This window comes from Lactuca saligna, chromosome 3 (assembly GCF_052625555.1).
Source record: "Lactuca saligna cultivar CGN05327 chromosome 3, ASM5262555v1, whole genome shotgun sequence".
NCBI lineage: Eukaryota > Viridiplantae > Streptophyta > Magnoliopsida > Asterales > Asteraceae > Lactuca > Lactuca saligna.
In genome coordinates, this window is record NC_136419.1 from 27,532,456 (window position 1) to 27,548,262 (window position 15,807).

General features: G+C 34.2%; 1 protein-coding gene and 1 long non-coding RNA gene across 4 annotated transcripts; one reads left to right on the top strand and one right to left on the bottom strand.

Annotated features, from left to right (window-relative positions):
- Positions 1 to 926: 926 nt before the first annotated feature.
- Positions 927 to 2,790, bottom strand: LOC145034888 (uncharacterized). Of its 3 annotated transcripts, XM_078983447.1 has the most exons (4): positions 2,580 to 2,790; positions 2,364 to 2,490; positions 1,852 to 2,198; positions 927 to 1,774 (listed from the first exon to the last, which is right to left on the bottom strand). In XM_078983447.1, exons 3-4 carry the CDS (start codon positions 2,194 to 2,196, stop codon positions 1,073 to 1,075), a joined length of 1,047 nt encoding a protein of 348 aa, XP_078839573.1. In that variant the 5' UTR covers positions 2,197 to 2,198; positions 2,364 to 2,490; positions 2,580 to 2,790; the 3' UTR covers positions 927 to 1,072. The 3 variants fall into 3 exon arrangements, with proteins under 3 accessions (XP_078839573.1, XP_078839572.1, XP_078839574.1); XM_078983446.1 differs by lacking the exon at positions 2,364 to 2,490; XM_078983448.1 differs by lacking the exons at positions 2,364 to 2,490; positions 2,580 to 2,790 and adding an exon at positions 2,268 to 2,291.
- A 4,751-nt stretch (positions 2,791 to 7,541) lies between these two features.
- On the top strand, positions 7,542 to 8,056 carry LOC145034889 (uncharacterized). The gene is made up of 2 exons (XR_013678260.1): positions 7,542 to 7,706; positions 7,772 to 8,056. It is a non-coding gene; the product is annotated as an uncharacterized LOC145034889 (long non-coding RNA).
- The last annotated feature ends 7,751 nt before the right edge of the window (positions 8,057 to 15,807 follow it).

Consider the following 15,807-nt stretch of genomic DNA (forward strand, 5'->3'; position numbering starts at 1 on the left):
TGCTCTTGAAATTCTGGAGTTCTATTTTTCGAATTAGTCCGGAATATTGGTCCGGAATCCGGAATGTCATTCCGGAGTTAGTCAAAGAATGTTTTTTCTTTTTCCGGAATACCTCATTCCGGACAAAATGGTTATTTTTGTAAAAAAAATAAAAATAAATAAATAAATAAATAATAATAATAATAATAATAATAATAATAATAATAATAAAATAAATAAATAAATAAAAAGCTAAAATAAAATTGGGTTATTTTTTTCAAATATGCATTGAAAATTGGTTAGATTTACTTAATTTCCCTAAATATACACCATATGACGATTGAAGATTAAATACTTTACATATTTGAAGATTTATGAATCGTAAATTTAAGAATTTATTATATTTATTTCACACTTAAAGCTAGCATTACATTTTGTAAGTGTAAATTATATATATAAAAAAAAAAAAAAAAAAAAAAAAAAAAAAAAAAGTTAATAACATCCTGTTGGAGGTTTTTTAGTTTTATTTTATTTATTTATACAATAAAACTTTATTTAAATTTTTTAACAATTCCTTTCATTGTCAAAGAAGATACAATATATAAGCTACATGGTAACCAATAAAATATGAAGAACATTTACTAAACTAACTACCATCATAAAGTGTAGACACTTCTACGCATACATGTTCATTAGCCTTTATTCTTCCTAAACTCTAAACCTTAAACCCTACCACAACCATTCCTAAACTCTAAACCTTAAACCCTACCACAACCAATGACAATGTATGACAATGTGACAAATAAGGATGAACTTTTTTATAATTTACAAAGACATCCAATAAGTAATATATTAGCAACATCATTTGTTTAGTATACCCACAAGCCCTAATAATACATATAAAGAAGAAATCTTGTACGCTAATTGTCAAAAAAACAAAAGAGAAATGTTCTAAACAGAATAACTATTAGATATATGATGAAACCATACACTAACAAGAGTAACAAAATAAGTTCTAAAAGAACCTTTCTATCTAAGTCTTTAATTAACAAAATAAAGTTAAGTTTCACGAAAAACCATCATCTCCATGACCCTAAATAAGCCCAGAAAGTAACATCGACACCCATTCCTTTCTTTCTTCACTCTCAAGACTATAAAAAAGATCAAGTTTGGCTTGATCACCAACAATTATAGATGCTGCTCTAAGTCTTGCTTGTAGACCAAGATTTGGTATTCTCTTCAACTCCCCATTCAACCCCGCTCTTTTCTCAGCTGCCGCCTTATCTGCCGCCACCTCCCGCCCTACTAATCCCGCCAGAATCGAATACTGTTCCTCATTCCTCTTAAGCAATGCCTCAAATATCTTGGCCAATTCCATTCCAGACATACAACCTCCACTACCTTGACCTTGACCTTGACCTTTCTTCTTGTTAGCACTATCTGGAGTCCTTATAATATCATCTATTGAAGCATCATCATCATCATCATCATCGTTGTCATCATCATCATCATCATGGTCATGATCATTTAAATCATCGGCTCCCATTTCATCACCTTTATGATCATTTCCCTCTTCATGGTCAGACTCATGGTTTTCAGTCTCCAACACTTTCTCATTACTTCTGTATGCTTGATCAAATGCTAAATCACTAGTCTCGTATACTGTAAGGGTTTTGTTGCCATTTGATGCATCTTCAACAGTCTTGTGATTGCCTCTGGTTTTTCCAAATATCAGACACAACTCGTCATAGTAAGGAAATGGCTTATTTCTTAAGCCTTTGGCATCTGAATGATCCTACAATGCCAAATATAGAAACATATGAGAATGAGATTTAGAATTGTTGAGTATGTTTGAGAATTGAGATGGTTTACCTTCACCCAATCTTCCCATACATCATCATCATAGCATATTAATGTGGAATCTGCGCTTTTCCATTCTATACCAAATGCATCTTTCATATCTGTGATTGCATCACAGTGCTTCTTTAAGGTTTTGAGCCTTGATTCGATGTGGGGACTGGCTTTGAGATTGCATCCAGGAAGCTTTGATTTCAGTTCTTTCTCCAGGACAGTTGTGTATCCACTTCTGAAGATGTTATTGTCTCTTTTCCAACCATTTTGACATAGCCCTGTGAGTGCAGATATCAGTGCTTCATCTTCTCTTCTTGTCCATTTATGTTTCTTGATTTTGGAACCTCTTTCAGATACTCTACCCATTCCTGGAAAATACCAAACAATATAAGTTTCCGTTAGCATATCAAACTCAAAACTTGTAAAATTTCAATAACTGCATTTTTCATCTCAGCTGAAACCCTATTCCTTTTCGTGAAGTTCCACGCAGATATCAAATTTCTATGGAAGAATGAAGAGCGAATGTTAAAAACCCTCAAAAGTTGAACTGATTTCGCTTCTTTCATTCTGGAACGGAGTGAATATGATTGTACACTATCACATGACTAATATAACGATCAAATAGTATGCCGCTTTGGTTTTAAGCCATTGGAAGAAACCCTGTAGATATATAGACTCATACACACGCATATATATACATACATATATGAACACGTATAGTGGAGGCGGAGGCTATTAGATAGAAATACCTAGATTTCAGCAGGCTATGGGAAGAAGAGCGAGGCTCCCACGGTCGCCGATGGAGGATATCGACGGATTAGGGATGGTGGAGAGACGGCGGAATCGGATTCCTAATTCTAATTTTCCAATTTCATTAAGAACCGGATTTGGCGATTGAATCGATTCCGGAATCGGGAGACTGTATTCCACCAATGAACTTGTCAAACACGGGAATGGAATGTGTCCACTCATTTTCTTCTTTTGATTTATTTTCCTTCATAGATATCGGATTAATTCCTTGCAAAATAATGTCTTTTCCATTAATTTTTATTCTCAATGATATTTTTAAAATCAGCTATAAAATTTTGTGTTAAATTTGTATAATCAAATTGAAGTCCCACTTATCTTAAACTGAAATGGACGATAAAATTTGATACTATTGTTTTTTATCTGTTAGATGTAAGACTCGTATATTATATTGATTTATTAAAATATTAAATATAAATGTCAGAATATTTAAAAACTTTAGTTTTATAAGAAAATAAGAAAAATAACGAATTGTTAAAATTAATTTTTTATCTTTTAAATTTAAATAAATAAACAAAATAAACTAATGAACTTTAATTTGATTATTTTGAAATAAAAAATTAAATTCAGTAATGAAATTGATATTAATTTATTACTATATTTATTATGATTATTACATTAAAGTATTATGTGAATTTGTTAAAATAGAAAAACCATAAATAACATTTGGAAAAGAAATTAATTCAAAATAACCAAAAAACTGAATGAGTGTGACATGTGGTAAAAAAAACATTCATATATTAGAGTAAATTTATAAAGGGAAATAACATGAAAGCACTCATGAAATGTTTGGTTTTACCCAAAGAGTTTTAAGTTCAATAATACTTCATATTTTAATTGATTTTGTCATTTTCGCACTTTTATCCGGTTTAGCCCATCTCAACTGGTCACCAAACTAATTGGAATTGCTTACTAGGCTATAACTGCTGATGTGGCGTGCTGACTAGGGATGTCAACGGGACCAAACGGGAGCGGGAATAGCTGCCCCCACTCCCGCCCCCGAAATCAATTGTTGCCCCCGCTCCCGGTCCCACCCCGGCTCCCCCGTTTACATAGCCCCCGGTTACCTCCATCACCCCCGGTCCCGCCCCCGTTCCCCCGGTTCCCCCGCTTAAAATTCGTTTTTTTTTTTTTTTTTTTTTTTTTTTTGCTAAACAACTACTTTGTGTTAGGCTAAAAATCTTATTTTTAATAACTTTAAAAGTTTAAAACATAATCTTTTAGAAACTAAAAAATTAAAAATCCAACATTACGAATTCAACATTACAAAACGATAATTTCATCAATCTTAAAAATATAATATATGACAAATCCAATATTACAAATATAAAATACTTAATATCCAAAAATATATGATCAATTCACTACCTCTTCAAAATCTATTAATTGGAAAGGGGAAAGTGAAACCTAGCCTACACTTAAAATTAGAAAATCTATTTTGTATATGTATTTTATATTAAATATATATTTTTTACATAAATGTACAACCGGGGCCCCGCGGGAGTACAGGACGGAAATACCAACTTTCGACCCCGGTCCTGAAAATAAGTGGGGTTTAATTTTGCCTCCGCTCCCGCTCCTGGTTTTTTAAAAATTTAGTCTCGTATGGGATCGGGGTCCCATGGAGGTTTTTGACATCCCTAGTGCTGACAGGGAAGCCACATCAACGCCCATTCTTTAATTAAAAAACTTGAACAAAGGCAGAAGATTTGGAGCTGCAAAGAGTCGAACTCGAGCCTTTTGAGGGGATGTCCAACGACTTTTACACCAAACTGCTCTTCATTACGTGTAAACAATTCCGATTTACTCTATATATCATATATCAAAAATAAATTATTATTATTATTATTATACATAATTTAAAAAAATTATTGTATCGTTACGTATACAATACATATTAAATATACATCTCCACTCATTTTTATACTTACTTTTACATATGTTTTTATATGTGTATATATGATTTTAGATGTGTACATACGATTTTATATGTGTATTTTAGATGTTTAAATATGTTTTTTATATGTATAAATACATATAAAACATTTTTATATGTAACATGTATAAATTAACATGTTGAATATGTTTAATTTGTATAAAAATGTTTTCTATACGTATTTTAATTTATTTATAATTATTTTGTACACTTCATACGAATGGTAAATATAACGATATGATAATTTTTTTAATATATTTAAATATGTATGAAATATATTTTTATATGTTTACATACGTTTAAAAATATTTCTATATGTATTTAGATGTTTAAATAATAATAATAATATAAATTATTTCTGTTATACTATATATAGAAAATCTGAAAGATAAACATTTAATGAAGTGCAATTTTGTGGAAAAGTTCCTTGTCATCTTTATTGAATAGATGCTGATGCGTCGTCACTTCGCCAATGTCATGTCAGCCGCAATCCCAGTTTGCATTATTTCAGTTTTTTAATTAAAAAATGGGCGCTGATGTGGCTTGCCTCGTCCGCACCATGTCAGCAGTTTCAACTTAGTAAGCAATTCCGGTTGGTTTGGTGACCTGTTGTGAAGGGTCTAGACCGGATAGAATGGTGAAAAATGACAAAATCAACCAAAATTTGAAACATTATTGAACCTAAAATTTTTCAAATGGTAAAACCAAATATTTCACGAAAATTTAAAGATTTTTATATCATTTTCCTATTTATAAACTTATTTCTTCTTGCGTGGCTTATCCAAATAAAACATTAGTTAGTTATTTGAGTACACGTTTTCTTGTTTAAAATGGCTAATAAATCGTTTTGCATAAGCAATAGACATGAGAGTCAGAAGAGTCGGATTTCATGTTATATAAAAAATCAGTTTAATTAAGATTTTAGTTTTTATTCTTTTAGATTTAATATGTTATCATTAAGTTTTTGGTTGATTTATGATGTTTTATTATTACTTTTATCTACCATTTACATTGTGTTTTCTCGCATTGTAGAAAAAATTAAACAATGTGAGCATTTTACGTATCAAATGTGCATAATTACGTATGTTTACAACTCCTAAAAGTATTTCTTTGACACATTTCAAATGTAGAGAAATCTAAAAAGCGTACGTAGACTGGCATATAGTTATCTTAATATTATTATTTTAATCATTCTTATTAGTTATTATCTCACTCTAAATCATGGTTCTAAAAAGCGTGTCATGGTGCGAGACGTGATGTGCCCGTTACGAAAACGGTCAATGCGGGTTTGTGAAGCGTGACACCCAAATAACGTGTCAAGGCGTACCTTATCACGTTATGACGCAAGTTTTTTTCAAGGCGTGAGTTTTTTTTTTGTTTTGTTTTTTTTATTGAGCCTAAAATAAATGAGTTTTTGTTAACTTTTTTCTATTAGATATTAATATAACACTTCTAAAAGCTTCATATATTTGATAAAATTCAATAATTATATGATTTTATATCTTTTAATGTATACTCACTCCGTCCCAAAATTATAGTACATCTTTCTTTTTTGGTTTGTCCCAAAATTATAGTCCATTTCTAAAAATAAATAACATTTTTACCAAAATACTTCCTTATTATTACTTAACCAACTACACATTTAATGGAACATTAAATGTAAAGTAAGGGCAAAACTGTTATTTTATTATATAAAATTAATGGTAATTAATGTTTTTTTTAATCTGTGTGTTTTATGTCTGTGGATAATAATATTGGGACGGAGGGAGTATAATATAGTCACGCCTTGAAAAACATCATGGTTCGCCAAGGCTTGTCATTACTTAACTTTTACCTTGTCGCAAAGTCACGGCTTACGTTATTTAAACCTTGCTCTAAATCATTAAGGGTGCGTTTAGTTGTGAAATTTTTTTCAGTTTTCTAGGAAAATTTTCCAAGAAATATAGAAATTTTGAAAACACATTTGGGTCGTTCAGTTTTTCAAATTTTTTTTAAGAAAATGAAAATTTTCAGTTTTCCAAATTGTACGTAAATTAGAAAAGTGATTTTTACAGTTTTCCAAAATTTTCCAAATTTCTAGAGTAAATTACACGAATAGTCCCTATGGTTTACGATAATTTACATGTTTAGTCCCTAACTTATTTTTTTAACTCGGAAGGTCTCTACTGTAAGGACCTTCCGAGTTAAAAAAATAATAGGGACCAAGTGTGTAACAAAAACAAACAGTAAGGACCAAGTGTGTAACAAAAACAAACAGTAAGGACCTTCCGAGTTAAAAAAAAATAAGTTAGGGACCAAACGTGCAAATTACCCCAAACCATAGGGACCATTCGTGTAATTTACTCAAATTTCTAAGATGGAAAATGAAAACTCCACCCATTCCAACCAAACGCGTTTTCATTGAAAATTGAAAATAAAAACTCAACCCTATTTTCTGAAAACATTTTCATAGAAAATGAAAACAGTAACGGAAATTTTGAAAACGTGTTTGGTTCGTTCATTTTCCAAAATTTTCTAAGAAAATGAAAAAATTTTGTTTTCCAAATTGTATGTAAATTAGAAAAGTGATTTTTACAATTTTTTTAAAATTTTTAAGATGGAAAATGAAAACTCCTCCGGTTTCAAACCAAACGTGTTTCTAAAATTTTCATTGAAATTTGAAAATGAAACTCAACTCTATTTTCTTAAAATATTTTCTTACAAAAATAAAACCAATTTTCCACAACCAAACGCACCTAAGTTTCACCTTTTAACAATATTTAATAACTTGTGCCGGCAATAAGTGAATTTTCAATTTTCTTACAAAGTACCACAAATAATTACAAAATGTGAAGTGATATTGCCACGGAAGAAATTGATACTTCCACGGAAAAACATATAGAATGACAATTATGCCCCTATTTAATTAAAAAGGTACAATCACATTAAAAAAAAAAAAATCCATTTTCTCTTTGAATTAACCGCCTCACTGTCTCATACCAGTCAACGATCATCACCACATCAACATCCTCTAGAGAAGAGGGAGAAACACGTGCCTTTACACCACCGAAGACCGCTCCTCTTTCCACCTTGACAGTCATGAGGATCGACAACATCTTTACAAACTGCATTTGGAGATATCACTGATGTTGTGGTAAATAATCATATGTAAGCACTTTCTATGTTTATTAAGCTTTACCTATTAATTTGTTTTTATAGGGTTTTGATTTCAGAGTCATCTAATTCTACGGAGGAAAATATAGAGTCACTCCAACCCTAAAGCAAAAGTTCGGAAAGGATTTACCTCGGAAAGATTGAATACAATTTATGCTCAACTATTTTTTTTTTTTTTTTTTTTCCAATTTTGAAGTTATGAAGGCAGGTTGTGTCACTGGTCATGGTGAATTCAACCTTTGATGTCAAATCTTTTGCACAACCATTGATGTGCCTCTGCACTCTCCTTTAATCTTTCTCTTAACTTGTTTTTTTTTTTTTTTTTTTTTTCATACACAGATATAAAGATAGATCTTCTGTTTCCGGTTTACATTATTTCTGCTAGATAATATTTACTCCATTTATATCCTTCACCATCAGTCCATATCTCTTGTTTGTTAGTTTGGGCGAAGGCTGGCTTCATTGGGTTTGTAATTGTATGGTTTAAATTGACTTGTTGTTAGCGACATTAGATAGTCCGATTAATTACTTGGCGTGGTTAATTAAAGATTCATGAGGGTATCGAACTCGTTGAAATGAGCCTGCTGCAAGCCATGGGCACGGTCAACTTATGGCTACTGTTTGTACCGATGGTGTCGGCTGGAGATGAATCTGCTGAAGAGCATCGCCGAAGGAGGACGAAGCGCACCTTTTCCGTTCGTCGTTTGGAGTTCGGGCCTAATTGTGTGTTTCATAAAATAAAGATTTTCATTTATTTCTCTTAGATAATTAAGGGCAAAATTGTCAATCTATTTTTCAGTGGATGCATCAAAACTAGTCAGTGACAATATCAGCTCCCTTACAAAATATAGATTCTGTCATAAAAAATGCATATTAAATAAACAAATAAACTAGACTTATAACATTAACACATAGTTTCGCTGTTGGGTGTAGAAACATTTCATTAGCAGCCCCCATGTCAAAATGTTGAGATAGGTTTAACAACACAAACATCAAACATCAAACATATACCGACTGTTTACACAAATACAATCCCAACACTCAGAAGTTAAATATACTTATATACCCCTTACATTCAAATAAGTTTGTTTTTGAAAATCAAAAGAAAATTTCAATGAATCATTACATCAAACGGTTCATGTGCAATTAAGATTATAAACTAAGATACAGAAGACGAAAGAGTAATAAAAAGCTACTCTGTAAAGTAGTTAGGGGAGATGGCCACCGACTGAAGATGCCAAGTCAAGTTTATCAGATTAGTTTCGCAAAAGTCCGGGGTGACGGACCAATAATTGCCGAAGCGAGTAACTCCAACATCACCGATCCGGCGGCCGTCGTTAGTGTAGTCGTCACAGAGGATGTTGAGTTGTGCGATTTGAGCGTCCTGCTTATCATCGAGTTCCAGGTAGAAGTTGCCTTGGAATCGTACTCAAAGTAGTGGGAGGCGTGGTTCAACCGTCTAGTACCTGACCCGAAGATTGAAGTACTGGGGTCCGGGAACTCGCGGATCGATACATGTTTGAAGAGGATCAGGCTGGCGGTTGAGGTGTTGGGGTGGAGACTGCCTAATGAACAGTTCCCTTTCCAATGGCTGTTGAAGGTATGCATTCCACCGAGGAAAATATCGAACCAATACAACCACTTATCCATATGGGCATAGTTGCAGAAATCAGTAATACGAGTCCACCGGTCTTCTCGGCCTTCAATGGGCGGGTCAGCGGTGGCGTCGGCGGCAATAGGAGCGTGTTCGGTGTCGTAGGTGAAGGGATGAGGGAAATATTGAGCATTACTTATTCGGGATGCGTATCTCGCCATCAACCCATCTGAGGATGCTGGGCGACTCCAGAATCCAACAGATTTAAGTAACATGTTGAAGTGGGGAAGCAATGGGCGTGAAACTCCGAAGATCTTCCGAAGCTGCTCGTATTGTGAGTATTTCCGGGGAACCTCGGTGGTATCAGCCAATAAGTACAACATTAAATAAAAAAATTGATCGATCCTCAGTGGAAGATTGGGGAGCATCATGGTTAGGCCTTCAAAGTATTCCATGTTGGAGTTGGGGTTAATATTCAGGTTATACAGCGACTCCTCGCTGATTGAGAGAACATGGATGGCGGGAAAGACATCCCAGAAGTTTCCAGTGCCTGGGGAACTGACAGAGATGGAACGGAAGAAGGGGACCAAGGGACCTGGAATGATAATGGTATCCAGGGGGAAAGACTTTATGAATGTATCCAACCAAATTCGTTGGGAATGCTCAAGATGGTGAGCAATGCCCTGAGCACGAAAGGTTTGGACGTAAGCTAAAACAGAGAAGACGATGTTAGATCCAATCGCAGACATAACCATTCTCACCAAATCCACTTAAGGAACACATCTTATTGTTCATTTCAGAAAGAATGTTGATCATCATCCCAAAACTGGGGACGTAGAAGTTGGGGCCAGCAAAGGTCAACTTACGGAAGGGCTGGAAGCTCGAAACCCGACGGAGCTCGTTGACGGGTTCAGAGTCAACGTCATGTGGCTTTACTCCTTCAGCATCGTGTTTGTGTTGGTAGCCGGAGTTGTTCGGTGGAAGAGGGCGGTCAGGGTTAGGGTTTCCAGACATCTTGCATAAGGTTACCGTTTAGCAATTGAAGATAGATGGGTAAAAACAAAAACGTAAAAAACGAGACTGTTTTAAAGTTTGTATTCATCTTTTATTTTTTAACTAAAATTTTATCTGGCTCAAGTTTTGGGGACAATAATGTATCCCAAGTAATAGAAAGTAAGTTGTTATAATTTGCTAAGAAATTTAAGAAGACCTAAGTTAACAAACTACAATAGTAAATGACAAAAGTCATGCCAAACAGAAATAATCAAAATTGTATTATATGCAAAACGTATATAAAAATAAATATTGGAACATAAAAAAATTACAAAGAAACGTAGACAAATTCGAATTTATACCGAAATATACATAAAAAAAAACAAATAATTATTTTAAATTAACAAACTAAAGTTTTAAATTTACGTCAAAATGTTGACCACCTCTAATTTTTGTCGACGTATACGAAAGGTTAGAAAGTTAGAGGAGTGGTAACCGTAGGTAAATCAGATTATATATATTACGATTGATAAAACAAAAGTTAAGAAAATAGAATGGATGAAATTGATATTTTTTAAAGTTTAAGTACAGGGATTAATATAACAAATTAAAAAGTAAATGGTTGAAAATTTAATTTTATAAAATATAATAGCAAACTTCTGAAGACTTAAATTGCAAAAAGTTAAAAATTGTAGACGTTAGTGATTAAATAAAAGAGAAGAGACAATTAAAAACAAAGAGTGAAAATGATAAAGGTAAAATGAAATATAGAAAAAATATAAGGGAGAAAAATCAAAAGAATGGTCAATTGATATTGGTTTTTAGAAGATATATAATTTTTCAATACTAATAATATAGGTCCCATTTGATAGTTAATTCAGAAATGTTGATTAAAAAAATATATCTAGATATTAAATCATGACTAAGTAAGAAATCAAGTTGTTTGATTGTACTGATTATGAAAGATAACCATTTTATTTTACTATTTTATATAGTGATGGATGAAGTTATAATTATAAAAATATATAAATTGTCATACAAGATGTAAATAATTATATATTTTATCACCATAGAGTTATAAAGCTCAGGTACGTTTGAATTCAACAGCAAAATCAATTGAATAACAAAATTGGCTATGGAGAAGAAGTTATGTATTACCCGATCATATGTATCTTTTGAATCATGCTTGAATAATATGATTAGCTTGATTGTTTAAACAAACAAAAAAATATTTTAACAAAAATCTCAAATCTTGTAGAATTAATCGTTATACAAATTTGAAACGAAATAATCATAGTAAATAATCAAAATATTTGTATGAGAAAATGAATTCAATAGTATAATAACAAGAATCGAATAAAGTACTTTTTAAATAGTACTTTATTTGATTGGAATTTAATCAGTACAAGCATTTTAAGAAAAGATGATCTGGAAATCTAGAAACTTTGAACATCAAAAGGTAGATAGAGAAATAGTAAGATTTTTTGTAGGCATAAACTATACATTTGAGATAGTGAAATTTTTCGAATGAATGAAACTAAAAACTTTAACTCAATTTATAGAAGATTTTTGCTCTTGATCTTGGTAACCAAATGTTTACCGAATCTTTTCTTGAATAATTTTTCTTTGTAATGTACATGAGTGGTTGGAATAAAATTTCTTCTTTTGATAATGTTCTGGTCTTCTCGTCATAATGGTTGTCAAATCATTCTTCTTTAGACAATGCTTTTTCTTCTTATCATAATGGTTGTCAATTCTTCATAATGGTAGTCAAATTTTCAATTATATTGTTGACACCCTTTTTAATTATCAATTTTGAATTCTTGAAGCAAATAATGATAACAAACCTGCAATACGTATTTTGATAAAGTATTTTGATATAAGTTTTTACACACGTATTGTATATTGTATACATACATAATGCATAATACCCTATTTTTTGAGAAACTAGATATCTTGAAAAATATTGAAACGAAATACCCTACATTGAAGGTATACACCAAAATAAAATTTAGAATATTTTATTCTTCGTATGGATCATCAAACGGGTCTTGAGCGTCTTGAAGTAATTGAGTTCTTTGAGTAGATTCATTTGATTTTGTAGGGTATCTACGAATATCCTGTAATAAACGATGAAGTTCTTCTTGTGATGAACTGGCATCGTTAAGAATTCTAGCTACTAGTTCAGGATCAGGGAGAGGAGCGTTCTTGATTTCTTCTTTTTTGCTTTTGTAGAATGATGGATTTCTTGATAATATTTGATCACATGCGTTGAGGTGGCTTGAGGAAGTTTGAATTTTTCCCACCATTTTATTCTATATTTGTCACACCCCCAAACCGAAACGGATGAAACGTTCGGGGGGCGGAGGACGTCATTCGTAGTGTCACAACAATTGAATAATAGTAATCAAAGCAACAACCATTGTATTGATAGTAATATGTTTACATTGCATTTGAATTATACATGATTGACACCAAAAGTAAATAAAAAGTAAAGACTCGAAGCTATTATGCTCCATCTTCTTGAACCCGGTGCGTGTACCTATCTACTAGTGTCCTGAGAATAGAAGTAGGTTTTGAAAGAGTATCAACATAAAGCTAATGAGTTCATAAGTGTAACGCCCCATTTCTGGTATATGATTTAAATAAAGTAATTTTTTTCATTCTTGAGGGGTACTCGACGAGTCAGTAGCCCGACTCGTCGAGTAGAGATGGGATATGCACGCGGTTTAAATTGGCGACTCGACGAGTCCATATTCTCGGACTCGGCGAGTCTGCCAGTCTGGATGAAACCCTAATTTCAAGGGTTTTCACCCTTTTTAAACGTCATTATAGCCCTAAACCAGCCTCCTTCACTTCCCAGAGATTTATTCCCGAAACCCTAGCCTCCTTGAAGTGTGTATGTGTGTGTGATCTTTGCCTTGTGAAGGAACTTTTGGTGCATTTTGGAGCAAGGAGAAGAAGGAGAAGGTAGAAGAGCTTAAGGAAGAAGAAGTAGATCCAGAATACACTCCTCTTTGGCCATCCCTTCTTGTAATGAAGTTTCCATCTTGAATATTGTGCTAATAGATCTAGTTTGTCCCCAAATTGTTGGCCTTAAGCTCAAAAACCCCAAATCCTTTGTGATAAGAAGGGGCTAAATATATTAAGACTGGGAAAGTCGATGAGTAGGCTCGGGTTTTCCCACTTCTCTAAGTACTGTAGTAACTCGATGAAACATCCCGAAAATAAGGTCCAAAAATTCCATTTTCAAATCATTGTTAAAATCATAAATCATCTAATGTCATAAATAAAACGTGAATCATGTATCATAAAACATCATAGTATCTGGCACAAATCAAATCTCATAACACAGCATCAGAGTAAACTCCCAGACTAATATTGTGGTTTGTGCCATGCCATCATCCCGAGCTCTTCCCCTTGCTACCGGAAGTACCTGAAACCAATACTGGAACTGTAAGCACGAAGCTTAGTGAGCTCCCCCAAACTACCACATACCATACACATATAAAATGCAACTAGGAGATACAAGTCTCACCCATACTCATGGAGATAAGGGCCCCACCCACACTCTGCTAACTAGGAGATACGAGCCCCATCCATGCTTTTCTATCTCTGAGATACGAGACCCTCCCACACTCAGTCACTTCGAGATGCGGGCCCCACCCACACTCGGTTGCTATGAGATACGGGCCCCACCCACACTCAACTACTAGACAAACATACAAGTATCACATAGACAACAATTATAACTAAATCTATCATTCAGACATATATCATAATCAAACTCAGCTACCAGAAGATATGGGCCCCACCCACACTCGGCTACTAACCATAACATGTTGTGGGTCGGCCTTGGTGCCTTAGACCCGTTCCTACTGAAGGGAAACTCACCTCGTACGACTGACTGCTGAAAACCCGAGTGAAAAATCCATGTATGTTGCTATGGTAACTCTCTGGCTATAAATTCCATAATGACAATCAATTAGAAACCGATAACTATTCTTAGGGTGAAATGACCATTTTACCCTTGATCAAAGTCAACCTTCCAGGTTAACCGAACTCGCCGAGTCGTTCTTGTGACTGGCCGAGTCCTAGAACTCAGAACCCCGGAATCGCGACTCAACTCGCCAAGTCAACCACATGACTCGTCGAGTTCCCAAGCTACATGGCATCGCGATTTTACGAACTGAATCATCGAGTCATCCTTAGACTCGCGGAGTCTTGGTATAAAAAAGGTACAAGATGTTTATACTCAGCGAGTTCCTTAATCAACTCGTCGAGTCCTATGAACATCATCAGGGTTTCTACATCGGACTCGCCGAGTCCCCTCATAGACTCGTCGAGTCCCTTGCAGATCTATCCTAGATCACTGGTTTCACACTTCTACAGTTCCAAATTATAGATCCAGGTTGTTTCCAAGGTCTATTTCTATAAAGTTGAAGACTTGATGGCTTTGCACACCTCAAATGAACCCAAACTCAAGTTATAGCATTCTACATTCATAAGCGTGGTCATGACTTGCATGAAAACGGGTTCAAGACCCTTTTTATGGATCTAGAGGCCCTATGTTACTTAAAAGGGGAAATGTTTTGCATACAACCCAAGGGAATAGATTTTCCTAAACAAAAGGGTCAAAAAGACCCAAGAATCCACATGCCAAGAGATATAAGTTATAGCTCATCAAGGTAAGAACTTTTTAGCTCAGAAGGTTGCCAAAGATGAGTGAGTTCCTGGATCCAATCCTCTTTCCCCAAGATTGCTTGCTCAAAACTCATGCAATCACCTTCAAAGGCACCAAAACACACTCAAAACTCAAGAGAGAGGCTCACAAATGCACTAGGGTTTTTTGGAGATAAGGAGACTGATAAGGGAAGTCCGGGAGAGGGGTTTGAGATGTTTAAATAGGGTGCAAAACCCCGAGAATAGGGTTTCTTCCTGGCAGACCTACTCGTCGAGTCCATGCTTGGACTCGCCGAGTAGACCTTTTAAATCCCGCGAACTTTAAAGCATCTACTTGGCGAGTTAGGGCTTCTAACTCGTCGAGTAGCTCAACATAAATACTTAAATGAAAGAATAAGGAATTGCGTACCAGGAACGGGCGTTACACTCGACGAGTTGGTATGTGCACTCAACGAGTTGGGTCTACATGGACTGTTGACCTTGATTGTTGATTTTGACTTTGACCATGGTCTACCAAGTTTGACTTTGAGGGCATTTTGGGTATTTTTGGATTTTGATAGAAATGGTCACGTAGTGGTTGTAGGCTTTTGAGTCGAGAGCTTAGTTTTGGAGTTGGATTTTACCGGCTCAGCACTACTTGTGAGGTGAGTGTTCCTCACTGTACTTGTTGGTCCGAAGGCACCAAGGACGACCCTTTTAGATTGTTATCTTGATTATTGCATGTTTGAGTATTGTAATGACCTGTTAGATATGTATCTTGATAATAGGATTATACTATTCTTAGTGATCTATAAGATCTGTCTGTTTTCCT